The sequence below is a fragment of the Acipenser ruthenus genome, chromosome 26 (genome assembly GCF_902713425.1).
Source record: "Acipenser ruthenus chromosome 26, fAciRut3.2 maternal haplotype, whole genome shotgun sequence".
In the NCBI taxonomy this organism is placed as follows: Eukaryota; Metazoa; Chordata; class Actinopteri; order Acipenseriformes; family Acipenseridae; genus Acipenser; species Acipenser ruthenus.
Window position 1 is genome coordinate 15043113 of NC_081214.1, and position 18701 is coordinate 15061813.

At 41.1% G+C, this 18701-nt stretch overlaps 1 protein-coding gene across 1 annotated transcript in view; it reads right to left on the reverse strand.

Annotated features, from left to right (window-relative positions):
* LOC131701771 (insulin receptor substrate 2-B-like) overlaps positions 1-18390 on the reverse strand; it is a 40393-nt gene extending 22003 nt beyond the window's left edge. The window contains exon 1 of the mRNA XM_059001643.1: positions 14579-18390. Within this exon, the coding sequence (XP_058857626.1) occupies positions 14579-18149 (3571 nt within the window). The 5' untranslated portion in view covers positions 18150-18390. The remainder of the gene's footprint in view (positions 1-14578) is intronic.
* Between the last annotated feature and the right edge of the window lie 311 nt (positions 18391-18701).

Sequence of the window (18701 nt, forward strand, 5' to 3'; positions counted from 1 at the left end):
TATGGAATACCTAGTGTACAAGACAGTGTAAACTAAGTGCTATGGTAGAATAGAATATGTTTGAAACATACAAAATATACACCAACACTAACACAGAGCACTGTCCACCCCACCCTCCTCCAGCTCGTGTTATACAGAGGCAAAGCATTAATTTCTTCATTCGCCATCTCGACAGCAAAGCATTGTATAGTGTAAGCTGTACTAAAAGAAATGTCTCGAAACCCCTCTGCTGTTTGGGATTTTTTTGTTAAAGCTGAATGCAAACTATGCTAGCGACTGTTGATGTATCATGGAGGCTCAACCAATTTCTGGGGTCACTTGACAAGCGTATGTTCCTATTACTATTATTTTTATTAGTAGTAAAATGTGACTGTGACCGATAACCTGTTTGGAACAGTTACTGTTAAATAAAGCTTTGTTTTGCCTATGTCCGCTACAGTTGGTGCTGCTGCAATTCAAGTTTATTGTATAGTCTATCGCAAGCAGCATCAATTACGTGTACATAAACAGCCTGCATTTGTATTTAAAAATTAACATACTTTTAAACTACATGTGCATGTTTTATTCCATTTATATGGCTTACCTGTAAAATAGGATTTTCAATGAAATATAAAACTAATAGCTATGGTGACATCACCAATGAATTATGCAAATGAGTACCATCGAAGGTTCGAACCTTCCTTCGGTAATGTGTTCCAAACCTTCGAAGGTCAAAATGTACCCTTCGTTGCAGCCCTACATACGGTATACAGCACTTGTACAAAAAAAGCCTGTTGCCACATTATTTTTGTCCCCACGTGTATCGGATCCTATGTAGGTGCGCTTGTCAATCATGATCATTTTTGGGTCATTTTTTCCTACTTTGCATTCAATTTTTTTTTGTAATGCTCGTGACCTCATTAAAAAATATAATCTTTTAATATGCATCCCATCTCATAATCCTAAACATACTGAAATGTAACACGCAGTGCCTAGCTGGTGGAATCTCATGAATGTCAGGACTGAAACAACAACAACCACCCAGCCTGTACTCACGGCACAAGAGTGACTGATGAAATGAGAAACGTACTTGCCCAGCTCATTTTATCAAATCAAGGCTTGTTCTCCCCCCCACCCCCATAAACATTACATTGTACAGCATTGTTTATTTATGAAAAGAGTCAAACGCAGACAAGTTTAAATGATCAATGCACACACAAATAAATCAAGCCCTATCTTTGCACTAAATCAATGTGAAATTCAAACACGTTTCTGCACCTGGGAAACAAAGCGATCTGTATCTGGCTCAGTTACAGGATCGCTATTGTGGGATGTTTGGATCTTGGGTTGGAAAACTGAAGCAAATCTAATTGAACATAACACTGTAACCATACTTTGGTGAAAGGTGAGGGAGAAAGTTTCTGGCTGCAGTCAGCTTCCTGTGCCTGTTAGCAGAGACTGCAAGGTGGTTTTGTGAGAATCCAGTGACGATTGTAAAAAAAACAACCTTACACTATCCACCACATTTGCTTTTTGCCATTTTTAATTCAGGAGCAAATCGATTAGCAGGGAGTTCATCTTAAACCGTACTATTTTCAACAACATCTCTAATGGCTGGAATTTTAAAACTGTTTTTCTTTAGCTTTTCTAAAACCAAATCGTGGCGATTGTTTTTGGTTTCGTCTGTGTGACCTTAGACCCAGCGTGTTTAAACAAACTCTGGTTGTGGACAAAAGTCTGAAGTACAAATGCCTGTCTTTTTTTCAGGAGCTGTTGGGATTTTCCACAGACAGAACCTGACTACAAAAAAGTGAAGACCTTGTTTTGACACAATCTTTCCCTCTCCCCTACTCGCATTCCTCACGGCAAATTACAGCTCAGATGGAACAGACAGCAGGCATTCGCCAGCTACAGCACATTCAACTTAACCTAAATGCATTTTACATTTAACTGTGCCCAGGTCAACCAGCATTGAAATGAGAAATAAATAGCTGTCCACACCAGAGGAAGAGGTGAAAAAGATACCCCACAACTTCATTTTGTTTAAACTACCCTTGCATCCTATTATCTAACAAATGCCGTTTTTAATTCAATGTTTGTTGGTTATCAATTTTTTCAACTACATCTTTTTAAAATGCTCTCAGAAAACCTAAATAAGGTTCACCTGAAATTGTTAGATACAGTATCAAGTTTTTCTAGGACAGCAGTGAAACCCCTGTCTGGTTGGAGTATAACAATTCATTAAGGTCACAATATATAGGTTACAATACGGATCACTATACTGTACACATGGTCCCGACAGGATACTTTGTATGATGTGCAATAAGATATGACTTAATAGAAATAGGAACATGTATTCATACCAACAATAAATCACTTTATTCATGACAAAAGAAACTGTGCATTCCAAGTAGCTACAGTATATAGCCCTAGTTTTGTAATGTATCACAATACACACCTAAGAGAGATAAGCGGTGTGCAAAAGGAAGTACAGAGCTTTCCTGCTACGTTACTGTGTGTCTTTTTTCGAAATGGGTGCAGTAGCCTAATTTTGGAAAATGTTTGGACACACCTGGGATTTACTCTTGAACCACAAACAGTGAATCACTGGAAATAGAGCAAACTTATTTTCAACTTCAGGTTGACGATAGAGGACTTTTAGGCAACAGTGGATTAGCATGTTCAGCCACTCCGAATAGAATGTGGGAGCCTTAGCAAGCTGTGGTTTTCATTCTGGGTGTTTTACTTGGAGGACTGCAGCTGAAAAGGAAGGTTTGAGTGAGGGCTGGACTCGGAAGAAACATCCTATTTCCGCAATGCTTCAGGAGCGCAGCATTGTGACCGCACGGTAATTTAGGAAGGACAGTGTGAAGTGTTTTCAGCAGCAGATGCTTTGCTGTGGTTAGCAGTGGGTGGTAGGAGTAGTCCTTGGGGTTGACAGTTACACGGTGAACCGCAATACTGTGTGTATACTTGCTCCGACTGCAAGCTGCTTTAAACTTTCCTGCTTCCTTGCAAGGCGGTGTGTGTGTGTGTGTGTAGGACTCAATCCGCTGACCATGTTGTTTGAAGAGGAGGAGGATGGAGAATGGAGATTAAAACACAAACAGAAATGTATTTTTATACATTCCCTTCATGACTTAAAACAAAAAAAAATGGACATGGATCCCTCAAGTTTGTACTGCTCTTTTGAAGACTTTTTTTATTCTTTTTAACTTAAGCGTCAGTACATTTCACTGCCCATTTCTCATATATTGTTGAAACTAAAAAGAAGACCTTACTGCAAGTCGCCTTGGATAATGGTGTCTGCTAAATAAACAAATAATAACTAATGCCAATGCTTCAAAATTGGTCCACTAATGGATACTCCTTTTAATTGGAGCAGAGAATCTTTTGGTTCTTCATTCGTTTTTATACATTAATGCAGGCAACTTATTAACTATACGTTGAGATTGAGTGGCGTCGGGCATTGAGAGGGGCGCTGTGGAGCTGCCAGCTAATTGCTGGTACAGCACTTCCTTTTAAATCATTGCAATACTAATAGAGGCCAATTGTATTTTGAATAACCCTACTAACGCGTAAAACGCTGGTATTGTAGCTGCCGTTTCATAAACACATGCAAAATACCCCAGCAGCGCAAACAGTTTTTATATATATATAACAGACCACTTCTTAAATGCATTGAAAACTATGCAGTTCCGTCCTAAACCTCCTTTCATCTGGCAATGTTGATTGTGCCCATCTATCCAGGATGCAAATCCTGATTTATTAAATTAAACAAACACGTCTAGAGCGGATTAACTCAATTCGGGAATTGTGAAACACAAAGATAACCGTCCAACAGCTCCACTGATCATCTGGATCATGTGCTGCCAGTGGTTGTAGGGGAAAAAAAAAAAAAAATAGGCTACGGGTATGTAAAAACATTTAAAAAAAATGAAACTTATTAAAGCTCCAGAGGGTTGTTTGTGTGTTCATTTCATGTACAGCGAGTTATTACATTAATTTGTGTGCAAAACAAAGTTGTTGTTTAAGTTTGTAAGCTTGTACAGTAGATGTTTTTGGATCAGCAAGTGGTAGTTTGGATTTTAAAAACTTAGCAAAATATGGCTTTTTTTGCCAGTTCTTTGTTTTCTAAAACAATGGTTTTTTGTTTTTTTTTAAAACATAGCATAACTTTAGATCAATATACATTAAACCAGACAAGACACATAAACCCCTATTTTTTCTACCATATTTAAGTTAGCTTACTTAAATAAAAATCTATTAATTGACCCACCAAATAAGTCATTGCTTACTGATACTTGGTAAGAAATAATAAAGACTTATCTAGTTTGGTATGTCACGTGGCAGTCAGAATAAAGTAAAACACTCTTTGTCCAAAGCTGTCACGTGTTTCCACCTAAATATCTTCATAATGTCAGTAAACAGCATGTACTACTTTTAATCTTTAAAAATAATGTCAGTGCCAAAAAGCAACATTGCAAAAGTGTTAAATTAGGCATCCTGTTTCTTTTCCAATATATGTTAGAGAAAAAAAAAAGCTTTGGGGTCCTCATAGTACATCATGTTAGGATACATTCTCTTATTAAGCACTGTCACTAGAAAACAAAATTAATAAAATCAAACATCACAACAGCTTAAAATCGTTGTAGCGGATGTCTGCGTCATCAACTGCAAAATTAATCAGAATATTGCATGGTGAAGTTTGAAATGTTTTTACTGTAGAACAAGTCTTCTTAACCACAGGTATCTGGAAAGATCACATTTCCACTGACCGTTGGCTGGCTTTATTTGTATTTTATTATGCACATATATTAATTTGTTTTACATTTGACCCACTAAACTTCAGTGATTGTTATAAAGAAAATAAAAATGTGCTGTCATAAAAGAAAACAGAATCTTAAAAGAACAAATATATGACTGCAGGAAATACTGTCCATGATATATAGATAGATTATATATATATATATATATATATATATATATATATATATATATATATATATATATATATATATATACTATATATATTTTTTCCTTCTTTCTTAATTCGGTACACACACACACCTGTGTTTATTCTACCAAAATTGACATTGAATATAACCATTACAGTAATACTGTATATTGAAACAAAATCAGATAAAAAGAAACCTAATCGGGGGGGGGGGGGAGCAGAAATGTATTGTGTACATAACAAAACCAAAATGACCATTATTGTTAAACAACTCTCTTCCCTCTCCGCTTTATCAGACAGCCCTCCATTCTTGTGCTCTGTGTTTCCATCCATTCAGCACATCTTGCTGCCTGTAAATGCTGCAGTTCCCTCATTGCCCACAGTAAGAATGTCACAGGAAGGCAGCGTGAGAGTAGGGTGGAATGTGCAGGCGAGCAGCGTGGTGGTGGTGTGAGCTATGGTACAGTGCTATGGTACTGTAGGGTATGCATGCAGTCAGCGAACACAGGAACAGCTGTTACATTTAAGAAAGCCTAAGCTGGTTCAGAGTAATCACTGCATGGAAGGGCTTACATACAGTATGTATTTCCACTGGACACACAAGTTAATAAAGTTAAATCTGAAATCATCTTATACAGGCTAAATGTACATACTGTAATAGCTGATCACCACAATCACTGGCTCAGGGATTACTCGCTGCAATTTATTTTTGCTGGCAAAGACTGCTGGGAGTTGGAGTTCCCAAGAAGAACTAGAAAATAAGTTTATACATTAGTGATATACCTTGGACTGCTGATCATGAAGTGCAAGTTTAAAACCCCTGCCTCTTGATCATGAGGTGGCAGTGCGTTCAAGAACAATTAACACTTTACTGTAGCTCTACTACTGCAGTTAAGGTACAATTAAACTCATGAATGTATTTGCATTCACTTCTTTTAAAGCTGAAAGCAGCCCTGTCCACATTGTACAATAGCTGTGCTGCTCAACCATAGCCGAGGCTCTTCCAGATTGGAAGGCCACGGGCTCAATCCCTAGCTGGGGTTTACTTAGCCTAATAGAAGTAAATCCATGACCCAGGGGCAAGCTGCAACCTGGAGCCAGGGAAACTGCTTACAGACCCTTCGAATTTGTGAATTCAAAATCAGGACCATTAGCACCAGTAACATGAAAATAATCACCATGAACTATCTCTAGGTACATATAACAAGGTACAGTAAGTGAGACATATATGCCGATATCCCTGGATTCTTATATGCTCAGAAAGCTAAAGAATGTCATTAGCAAGTTATTAGCCGAGTAGATTAGAGGTCTAAATATGTACAAGTGAACATACTTACACATGTCTTAAGCAAATAAGGTCAGAAGTCTTAAATGACTGCAACATTTTTTAGGACTACATTTGTACAGTAGTGTGTATATGGAAATGGCATTGAATAAATGTAGCCTCTGACAACATTTTGAAAAGACGCTGTGTAGGGGGGGGTAGTATGCGTCCCCCTCGATGTGCGGTCTCAACAGCAAGAGAAAACCGGAAGTCGGCCATCCTGGGGGAAGTGCGTTAGCTGCAAGTGCTCAGAGCATTTTAAAATATAGCTTTCTAGAAATTACAGCATATATGTCTATAAATAGTTTTTTTACATCTGCTTTTCTACTCTCCTTAAATGCAATTGATACTTATTAATCCATTCGTATATCTCAATCACAACTGAAAAATGTGTTAATAGTAAAATTGGTTCATTTTTTTTTTTTCTGTGAAACCACTAAATGGGTTCTTCCACTTTATTTTTCATTATAGCTTTAATAAATATTAATCGCTTATTAACATGTTGCGATCTCGTTTGTATGTGAAAAATGAAGGCTTGGTCTATTTCAAATCCCATTAAGTTGTTTGACAGAATAAAATAAACTAATATTAAATCAACTTACTAAATTAAGCCCTATATATAAATGTATAAAAACAGTGAAGCAACATGAAAAAAAATAATAGCATTGACGGTACGATAATGGTCTTTTTAGATTAATTGCATTATCAAGCATTAATTGCATTATTACAGAAATGTTATGTAGTCTAATTATTCAAACAGTGCTAAAATCCAAATTGCTAATTTTATCCTACTTACTGTATATAAGAGACAAGAACTAGTTATGTTCACACCAAACTGACTTTATTCCAAGTACAGTATCACGTTAATTCAAAGAATCAATATTCTGTTAAAAAAAATAATAATTTACTAATAGCAATAGTTTGTACTTATCTGACTGGCAGCAGTAGAAAAAAAGACCAAAAATAAACATAAAATGGAAGCAATCTTCTGTTTAAAAAAAATAAATAAATAAAAAACAACAAGATCAACACAGCCTTCTGTAATCTGGCTCAAACGACATTAAAGTTGAATCCTGTATTTTCCACAATTGTAATTGATTGTATGTCATTTACGATCATCTCAATAATCAACCGTGTTATGTTTGAGCCCAAATTTTGTCACATTTCCTAACATTTCGCTTGCATATCTGGGCCCCACCTCCTCCACGCTAGATCCAGCTTCAGTAGAAGCAGACTAGTCACGTGACCAAAAGCATGCTGGTCATTGGGTGACTATCCAATGACAATGATGCCACATGACAAAAGGTAGGAAATAAAAAAAAAATAAAAAAATGGAGTAGCCGTTATTTGCAGACACCCGCTTCTTAATATTTGACATGCACATTTTTGACAAAGTTTAAACGATTAAGCAAAATTAAAAACATGTGACACTTTACTAACGTTTAAACTCTAAACGATTTACACCCCTACTGCTGAGCCAGCAAGGAAGCAGATAGAATAAGGATTGTAGCTGGGAGGGCTACGCTGGATCTGGGGGTAAGCCATCTCTCCCAGGGCGAGTGCAATTCAGGTTTATTTACTCAAGTCATAAAACTGAAGAGGGGTCTCGAGGTGGTTAACATCATAATTGCACAAAAGATCGCCCGAGGGAACAGTTAACCTGTACAGGGAATCAGAACTGTAAAATTAAAAACTGTCTGAACTATTGGATGTGTTTATTCCAATAATTGTTTTTGGCATAATGAAAGCGGTGTATGTATTTGAACTGAAGCCTTGATACAGTAGGTTATCTGTTTTGAATAAGCAGTGAGCATATGCTGTAGTAGAGCTGAAGTTTCATGTATTGATTTGTCAGACCGCATCCAATTAGCGGTATTCATGGTATAGCAGGTTTACATATTAATTATGGTGCCGATATCCTTTAAAAACAGTGGCAAAATAAACTACTGCATGGAATTTTCATTTTAACACCGCAGAAAGATGACAAAAAAACAAAACACCTCAGTTAGTGTTTGTTTTGTTGCTTGGTCATTTTAAGAGTCCCAATAACGGATAGTGGTGCTATAATTAAAATTGGATTCTGCCATAGGGTTAGTCAGATAAGAACTACTGTATTACAAAGACTATTTACTGCATGTTAATAACATCCCCTGCCACATCGGTGTTAAAGAAAATTAAGTATAGGAGGCCCCCATTATATACACACTCTTCTACTCCTAAAAGCAAGCTTCATCATTGGATATAGGAAGAAGCTCTCTAGATAATCATAAAAATGTGCGCTGCATTTGTACAGTACAAGTACAGACAGACAAGAAGGTACAGTAGTGTGGATCCATATTCCCAGATCCTGTTAAATCTACACAATGTAGTTCACTGGATTGCAAATGGAAAATGCAAATAAAGGTCAACATCGCAGGGTCTTCTGGTTTTCGTTCTACCAGAGTTCTCAATTATTTTCTTAATTGGTCAACACTACAATTTTCCCAGGTCTTTAGCCACTGATGATTTAAAAGACACTTGGAAATCCTGCAGGATCGTGTCTCTCAAGGACCACGGTTGGCCACCCCTGGTGTTGACTGGACATGTGCATTTAAAAAAATAAAAATAAAAAAAGAAGAAAACTTTACTTCTAATATTATTAGCACTTGTGGTGTTTAGTACTATTGATCGCACTCCCCATTCACAAATACATAAACGAAAGGAGCTCTCTGCTTTTCAGCCCTGCGCTCTGGATAGATCCCTGGCTAGCCTTCGGTGGGGAGCAATCCTAAAGAGCACATGTTCTATTTCAACACTGGCCCCTGGAGCAGCTGATGACCTTTGGTGCTGTCAGTGGCACCATGAGTTCCATTCATGAGTGCCTCTGTTCTGATGCCGTCAGGTCAGGTGACAGGTTTGGATTAATTCAGGTCCCTAAATAAAGTATATTACTGCAGTCAGCTGAATGGCGATACCTTAAAATTCATCCTGGGAAAGAGTGGGGAGGTCCTTGTACAAGATAAATACAGAGACGACAGTAAAAACTGAAAGTGCTGAGAATTTGGGGTACGAAGGTTCCATCTCTATGGACACACTGTATAATGCACAAGTGTGTACCCCAGGTGTTAGAGGATTCTAGAGCAGGAGGGAAAAAGCCTAGCATTTTAGATGGAAACAGAAATGTTTATCAAAACCAACTTTACACAGAAGGGAAAAAGGCAGCTAAAAACGTTCATGCTCGTCAAAACTTAATGACTGGGCTATACTCTATCTGAACTGTGACCTACCCAATTAATGGGAGTCGTGGGGTTTAACATAGCAGGTTGCTTAACACAAAAGGCTACAGGGTTATTCCAGCTCACGTGGACCAAGGCTGGTTACTCAACCTCCTTCCTGCATTGATCAGTCACCTTGAAGTTTGCAATGTGTTTGACTTGACCTCATTTTTAGATGTGTAACTTGAGAACTGCACATTTCTCCTTTATCTGAAATGTAAATGGGTTAGCATCCCCCATAATTGTTTATCAGAACATTCTGAAGGGGTACACTGGAATCACTATGTACAGAGGTCATCCCATTTATGTCCAGACAAATGAAAGCTGCTTTTTAAAATATTTTCTAAAGAGATGTACAGTACTTGGTCTGTTTACAGTACAAAGTATCCTATCTGGTGGAACCAAAACTATTTCCCCACATCAAAAGCTCAATTATGACATGAATGCAAGGTGTACCCGCAATTTTTCTGTAAGCTATAAAAGAAAAAAAAAAAAGAAAAAAAAAGAAAAAAAACACACTTTAAGCAATTATGTTGCCAAGGGGACTGAACACTGATGGGAAATGTAGTTCTGAGAGGTCCATGCGGGTATATGTGAAGCCACCTTGCGGAAGGGAATGTAATTTAACAGTTAAAAAAACACACACATTTAAACAATACACACACCTTACGTAAACAGTTGTAGCAACACATGGGAACATAAAAAGGTCCTTATGTACCCTTTAACTGGGCAACCAACATAGTTAACAAAAAAATAGAATGGGGTCAATTCAATTACTAGAGCAATCTTAACGACTGCAGATGAAAATCTGAAATGCAGAACCACATGCACTGTTCCTGTAGGCGTTTTTGCCTATTTTAATTATTTTAACAGTATTTGGATCATCAACCACCACATATTAGAACAGAACAGACCCGTAAAATGTGTTATGGTCCTTCACAAGACCTACTCTACAGACCTGTGTTTTTAGTATTTGGCTTAGTAATAGCGACAACTATCCTATTTGTCTCAAGTTTACCATTAACCTGCTCTAACTCATTATCCAACTAAGATGCTAGTGAGCAGTTATTCTGGACTTTATCACTACAAAAACACAACAGCATTGTACTGTACCCGGTCAACTTTCTAAACATATTATTTTCACACGAAAAGGTGAGGAGGACAAATTATAAGCGGCAGACCTGTGCGCCTTGGGACCTTTGCCCCTTTTCAAAATTAGGAATAGTTGGGTTTTGCTTTTTTAAGTTGAAGATTGTGCAAATGCTGATGCAGCTGGCAAACGGCTGTAATAACTGTTGCAATCTGGGTTGCATCTGTTTTTCCACATACTTTCAAACCCACAGAAAAACAAATAGTGTGACTCAATCGTGCACATTTCTGCTGGATAAACAAGTCAGGTGGAGGAATAAAAGGAGCTTCACACCAACCAAATAATTACAACAAAGCTGCAAAAAAAAAAAAAAAAAATTATAGACATCCCGCTCCTCCCTGTGGGACTCCAACAAACAGATGAGTCAGGAGGAGACAGGGGGGCTGAGTCATGCACCAATCACCACTTCAGAGGGAATTGAGGAAGAAAGATACTGCCATTCCCAAACAAAAAAAAAAAAAAACTAAAGATCACATCTCTCATTTCTTTAGTAGAATGGAACTTGAGAAAATGGTAATAAAATGATGCTTAATTTAGTTGGCATTACAGAGAAGACTGCTAGGCTACTGTATAGGGTGCTTATACAAACTCGACCACTCTCAGCCAGAAGATGGGCATCAGTATTACAGTATGACCACAACATGTCGTAAAGGGCCATGTGAAACGGAACTGCTGCCTAATGTGATATGGGCACTTTACACGATCTGCCAAGACAACATCGTCAAAATGGCTAGGATTCCCCCCTCCCTCCACAGCAGCCTTACAAAGTGACATTGACAAAATCCAGTATGTTTAAAAGCAGATATGTAATGTTCAGAACTACTGTATATTCCAACCAATAAAAACAATTAACATACTCCACTGTCCTCTTTCCTTTGAACAGCACAGTCAGATAGCCAAGCTGGCAACGATTAGCTGCTAAGCGTTTGTATTCCTGGTGTGCGTTTAGGGGCAACACCACAGTAGAAAGCATAAATGTTCTGGGGTTAAAAAAAAAGTATTATAGCATAACCTCTACAAATACAGGGGTTGGAGAAAGAAAGAGGGACCTGCAGCAGACACTTGTTTAAATGAGCCACTCTCACAGGACATAGCCTTTGGTATAGTACCAAAATAAATATTGATCACATTTTGTCTGAGAAAGATGGGCAGAACCACAGCAAGGAGCAAATCATGCCTACCATGCAATTTCACGGTTCTGGCAAAACTGATAAGCTTCACTTGCTTATCACCATGATTCAGAGATGGCAATGACACAGTCTCATTATGCATGGAATATTTAATAAACTTATAGGCCTATACTTTGTATTCTTCCGAATGCCCATTTTAACAAAAAAAACAAAACAGCTTAATATAGTTTAGGAGATATACATATAAATATTTTAACTGAAATTCATATTGGGGGCCAAATACATTTGTCATCTTTAAAATGTAGAATTTAGGTTGGAAAACTTTAAAACATATAAACAAAATAATGGATCATCCTAAATAGTTTAGAATTTCACTGAACGTGAAACCGTTTGCATTGATTTTCACATTTTTAGTATAGTATTGGGATGCACATTGTAAACTATAATAGAAATCAATGTAAAAATGGAAATGTGTTACAACATTTAACGTAAAGGTAGAAATGTTCAATCTTGAAATGTCCTTAAAGACTGTAATGGTAACGCTATATTCATACCATAGCCCAAAACAAGTTACAGTAACATCTGAATATTAAAAAAAAAAAATTTAACCACAGCCCAACACAGCAGTGCTGCAGTACAGTAGTGCCAAAATGCTAAATTTGATTTTCAACTGCAGGATCCTTGAAGCTTTTAAAGGTCATTATTCCATAAAGCTGTTGACAGGGAAAGCTGGTTACAGAAGAAGACCACAACCCCTTCCCTTGCCTCCTCCCATCACTGTTTACTGTAGAATTCATTGCAAGATTCATTTCAGAACAAAATTAGTTTAACCATCTGCCATGCAGCAATGTGATTGGTGCAGTCTTAAGATATTAGAATATCCCCATCCCCCAAACGAGTGCGTTCTCCAAGCAAAACAAAACACTTCAAAACACACTGGACAATTACCTGGATCATTTTTCAATATCAATCTGAAAATATACATTTTTTTGTAGGACCCATCAACACACATTATTTTGATAAACCAGGATGGAATAAGACTGCCACTGCATAGCACTTTGATCCATTCCTTGTTTTACTATCAGTTTAAAAAGACACACCTAAGTTTGTTCCATCAAGCTTGTATTAAAATCTGGAATGGCTGAAAGTGCTAATGAAAAGGAGTCCCCATCATCTCTATGTACTACTGCACAACACAGGGTGGATTAAGACCATTTGGAAGGGGGACAGGGCAACTCACTTAGGTTATCCTGCTGGAATCACAGCTTTTTAAATAAACAAAAGGGTGGTCAAAAAGAAGAAAAAAAAAAGTCAGTAAAGAGCTGAAGATCTGAAAGATCTGCCTCCACATCCACAGAAGAATCCTTAAAAACCGGCTTCTTGTTCTGCATTCATTTAACACAGCCCTGTGGGCTAATTAGGGGAACAGAGCTTTTAAAAAAACCAAAAAAAAAAACGCTGTGTCACTTGTTTACAGACTTGAAATTCGAAACATGGCAGAAATGCAGAACTTCTGCTGCGACAGTAAAATGGGAAGTGAAAAACAGAGCTCTTCTTCTGCATCCAGCCCCCCTTCCCATGAACAAACAGACCTGACCAGAGTCGACAGCACAGGCCAACTTACAGACACGTCTGCTTTCACAATGACACCATTTACACTGGGAGGGGGCACCGCACTACACACAGCAAACTGAATGGCTAAATTAAATTAAAAGAAGACGTTTAGACTATTACCCAGGGATGTAAAGATGTCATATACTGTAGCAGGGTTTAGAAACGGGAAGTTTGTTTTTTCTAGGATTAAGAAAACAGCCATGGATTTTGCCTTGAACTTCTATCTCCACCCCTGTTATCTAAACATACAGTATGCAGTAGCCCTATAAATATATACTGCAGAATAGTTTCAGATTTGAATGCAGTAAGTTCATATAGCATTTAACCTGCCCCAGTAATGTCACCCTATTTTCAAAATGGCACTCAAGAACCATTTAAATCTCTACTTCTAACTATTAATCTTACTGTGATTCAGAACATGAACAGTAAAAGCAGCTCAGTCACAAGTGAAAAACATTTGCCCAGTTTTTCACCAAGCTGTTGAATTCTGAGCAAGCTGGCACACCATTTGAAATACTTTTGAAAATCAGGCAACATAGTTCAGCTGCATTTGTATCATTTTAATAGTGAGCTCATTTTACCATACCTTACACAATAGCCACATACAAACAGAAGCCACAGCACATTGCAATGGGTCACACTACAGTCAACTTCACAGCTGCTTAGTTATCCAGGAAGCTTTTTAACTTTAGAATTAAGCATAAACAAGACACTGGAATGCCCATTTATAGAGCTGGAATAGTGACTACCATTAGTTACAAGATGATATTGCTGCTTCCTAATTGTCATGCAGTTTACATTGTGCTTTTAGTATTCATTACCACTGCTCACCGAATGAAAAGCAACACTCAAACAGTACAGCATTCACTGTCAACTTTGAAACTCACTCAAAAGAGATGTAGGCTGCAAACAACCAGTGTTTTCTACTTTTTGTTCTGGTGAAGTACCAGCACAATTATTAAACAAAAAGTGATCTAATAAACCCAGTTACTTCGATTAGCTAAACTCACAAGTGCTTTTCCTGCCCTTTCCGATTCAGCATCTTAAACTTCACAAATGTGCCCCCACTGCCCACATTTCCCTGCAAACACAACTGAAACTACTCATGAAAACAGTTTATCTCCTGGGCTTTGTGCTTCTGGCGTAAAGGAAGACAGAAACATAACCAACCTTTCGGCGCGCCCTTCATTCTGTCCGACTTGGAGAAGTCTATGCTGGCATAGGCTCTGTTCTCGGCAGGAGGAGGCGGCGAGGGGGAGGTGGGTGGTGCAGAGAGCTCGCAGCTCCTCAGGTCCTCCCTCAGGTCCAGGGCGATGTAGTTGAGGCCATTCTGATAGCCAGCCGAGGTGTTCCTGCACATCTTCCCACTGCCGTCCTGGCTGCTGCACTCACCCCCTGCACTGGTGTCGGGTCCCTCCTCCAGTCGGAGCCAGACGCTGTCGAAGGAGGCGGAGCTGTGCCGCTTGCTGCTGTCGGTCAGGAGGGCGCTGGCGGGGGCGATGCTAGCTGAGCTGCTGGGCGAGGAGGAGAAGGTCTCCGAGCTGTGCCGCCGCCTGCCCTGGGGGTCGGCACGGATCACCTTGGGTTCAAAGGGGGGTGCTGATGAAGGAGGAGGTGGGATAGGAAAGCTGCTCTGCCCAGGGTACCGTTCAACAATACAGAGCCGCTTCACAATTGAAGATGGGCTCACCGCCTCAAGGCTGTCTGGCTCCTGTGGGGCACCTGACCGTGATGGGGTCAGCGCCAGGTTAAAGGTCATTTCTGTGTAATCATCAGTCCGTCCTGCTCCGCCAGTGACAGGTGTGTCCCCGAGAGCCATCCGAGCATAATCATTGCTAGGCTGGCTTCTGAGAGCATCTACAATGGAAGAGGAATTCGGGGCCATTCTGGTGGCAGAGCATGCTAGAGACACATCAGCTGCTTTGGGTGACTGGGCGTCCAAATCCAGGCTCATGTAGTCATTTAGCGGGGACCGCCTGTGGTCACTGTTGGAGCCCAGGGAAGGAGGAGACCCCTCTGCAGACAGGCAGTATGGTGTGTGAATGCCCTTCTCTCCAAAATCGATGTTAATATACTCTCCCGGGCTGTGGGGCTCAGGTGGCAGGGCTCGTTCAGAAGTCTGGGGTACTGTGTTGCTACTGCGGCTGCCCAGGGACAGTCTGGTGGGTCTCACAGCTCTTCGGTTCGATCCACACACTTCCCCATTCCCATTTTGCAGGCTGAGAGAGGCGGGTGTATAACTACTGTGCCCCCTGTTGGTGGAGGTGATGCTGCTGCTACTAGTACATCTGCTGCTGTACTCAGGTCCAGCATTGACAGGCTTGCCAGGAGAGCACATGGGGACATATTCATTGTGTTTGCCGTTTTCCTGGGCAGGAGCCTTGTATGATCTAGGCAAAGAGAAGTAAGAGCTGTAGGACTTAGGGAGATCAGGTGCAGTCTGACCATAATAGCAGTCACTGGACAGCTTGCATCGGGTGCTGTTGCTCTGGGACATATCCACATACTCGCCATTGAGCAACCGGTCACTGCTGCCCCTGGAGCAGTTTTGCACAGGTGAGCAACTTACACTGGGCTGCATCATCATATAGCCCCTGGAGTCCACATGAGGTGCAGCCCTGGGGTGGACGATCTGTTTGGGGGCCGTGTTTTTAGGATGCATAGGCATATAATCTGCTTGGCAGGACGGGGCCACTCCAGGCATCATTGGCATGTAGCCATCGTCCTTAGTTGCACCCTGCCGCTGGGTGATGGAAGGTGAGGGAAGCTTAGCTTCACAGTAATCCTCTGGATAGAGGTAGCTGGATTTAGGGGAGGCGGAGTATGACAGATGGCCGTGGCTGCCCAAGGGGTTGGCATCTGCACCGGGTTCATCCAGTGAGGAGGTAGTCTGTGCCATTTTCTGGTACACTGTGACGGCACCCGGCTTGGTGAACGAGTGAGTCCTTTTCCTGAAGCATTTCTCAGCATCAATGTACTCATCCCTCAAGCCATCGTCCTGGCTACTGTAACAGCAGCTGCTCATCCCATTGGTGTGCTTATCCATAGACATGTACTCACTCAAGCAGTTTTCCTCCCGGATTGGTGGGGTGTTCCCCAGGGAATCGGGGGTGTTGCTTCTAACCCTGAAATATCGGAAATCCCCAGGGCTGGAGCCGTACTCGTCAGAAGAATTAAACCCCCCGTCACTTGGAGATCCACATATAGAGGCACTGGAGGGGCGGGTCAGGGTGTCAGAAGCTGATCCATGGCCACTGCTTGAAGAAACGCTGACAGGGCTGGTGGTAGAGGGAAAGTGCGACACTGGCAGGGAGGCTGAGCGCGTGTGGTAGGCGGATCCAGGGGGCGCCTTAACGTACCTCCCGCTGCCCTCCTGCTTGCCAAGGTTTATCCTGGCAGTGTTCAGGTGGATTAAGCTCCCAGTAACAGACCTAAAAGGCCTGGCCATGGTGCCCTCCCCTTCGCTGGAGGTCCGGAAGCGGTAGCCCCCACTTTTGCTTGTAGGGGGTGTGCCAGCCATGCTCTCCGTCCTGGCCCGCCTCTGCAATCCGGTCTGGCTGGGGGGAAGGTTGCCTAGGTGCCGGCGGGTGGTAATGAAAGCAATGGGGTTGCTGCCGGAGGACTGGCTTTTACTCCTTGGCCTGAACTCAGCAAAAGCTTTGAGGGCTTTCATGGTTTCCAGGATGGTCTCATGCATGTTCTGTGCCACCACAGAGTCATCCACCTGCATCCAGATCTCCCCGGGCCCAATGGAGGAAGAGCGACCCACCTCAATGAAGAAGAAGCTCTCAGAATGCCCACACCGCCTGATGTTCATCAGCTGCAAGTTCACACAGGGGGTGTCAGAGTTAAGCTTAACCAAGTGAATGGTCTTGCTGGAGAGACACAGCCTGTACACTCCAGTCAGGTTTTTAGTGTGCCCCAGTCCCTTAGGCTTCACATTCACCTGCCACACTTCTTTAAATACAGTACCAGGTGTGACGGTGCCGTAGCCGTCGTCCAGCTCATCTGAATCCAGCCCCCCCTTTTTCCCTTCATTCATTAAGTCACTTATTGCCAGGTACCAGCTTTCCTGTTCATGCTCATTCTCAGCGACCACAGCAAAACACTCATCTTTAGTATACAGAGCAATGAGGTATTTATTCTTGGCATCGGCCCGCCTGTTTACAGTAAAGCACTGGTACAGAGGAATCACTCTCTTAGGGGGGCAAGAGGCAGACCGGGTGCAATTTCGAAATTTCTTTTCACTGTCATAGTACTCCAGCCGGGAAGGACCCAGCTGGCTTGGTTCCCGAAGCACAAAGAATCTCTTGTGACCGTGTTTTTGCTTTCTCAAGTAGCCGCATTTCCGTACATCATCACTCCCCTCACTGTTGCTAGTGGTAGTCGTTGTAGTCGTAGTACCGGTAATGCTAGTATTTACAGCAGCTTCCTCGTGCACCCGGGATAAAGTAGTAGAGGATGATTTTCTCAGCAACTCGTCCGCGTTGTTTTCCTCGGCGTAGTGTTGGTGTGGTTGTTGGTGCGTTTGTAGGTTGTGGTGGTGGAGGGCGAGAGGTGAGTGTTGCTGAAAATGCGCGGTGTTAATATGAATTAAAGATGAAGTGGGTTCCCTCGCTGGGGACGCTCCTCCGCCGCTTGTTGTTGTTGTTGTTTTCGACCCAATAATACTAGCGCGCTGGTGTGCCTCTACCATCAACATCGCGGCGTTGTTTTCTCGATAATTAATCAAATTTGCCATGAGTATATAGAGAAATAAAGGTCACTTTACCTCTGTTTAATCAACGTTGATCCCATCTTGTTCGTCAAATTGCGTATTCGCTGCAGTAATTCCGTTTAAAATGAAATTTGTATCCAACACAGTCTGCCAGCAAACAAATGCTGCCAGTTACTACATAACAGCATTCACTCGATTCTATAATCTCTCTCTCTCTCCTCCCTCTCTCTTATACACATCTCTACGGACAGGAGCAAAAACAACACGTGACCTTCGCGTCATGCAGAGCCGGGAGAGGGGGGGTGTAAATCCAGCAATAGTGTGGGTGGGGTTAGGGCAGATTGATGAACAGTTAACCCAATAGGATGAGTCGAAAGGTTGTCGTGAAACCAATCAGCACCTTGACGTCAAGCGGTGGGGGCGGGGTACATTCTGACAGTGATTCATATTCACTGAAGCCAATCACAAATCGAATTTTGGTTGGCGTATATGAAAAGTCATCTCCACTTAGACGAATCAGAAGGCGATACAGTGTGATTGATTGTTTTGGTAACCAATCATTGTATTTACTAGGGA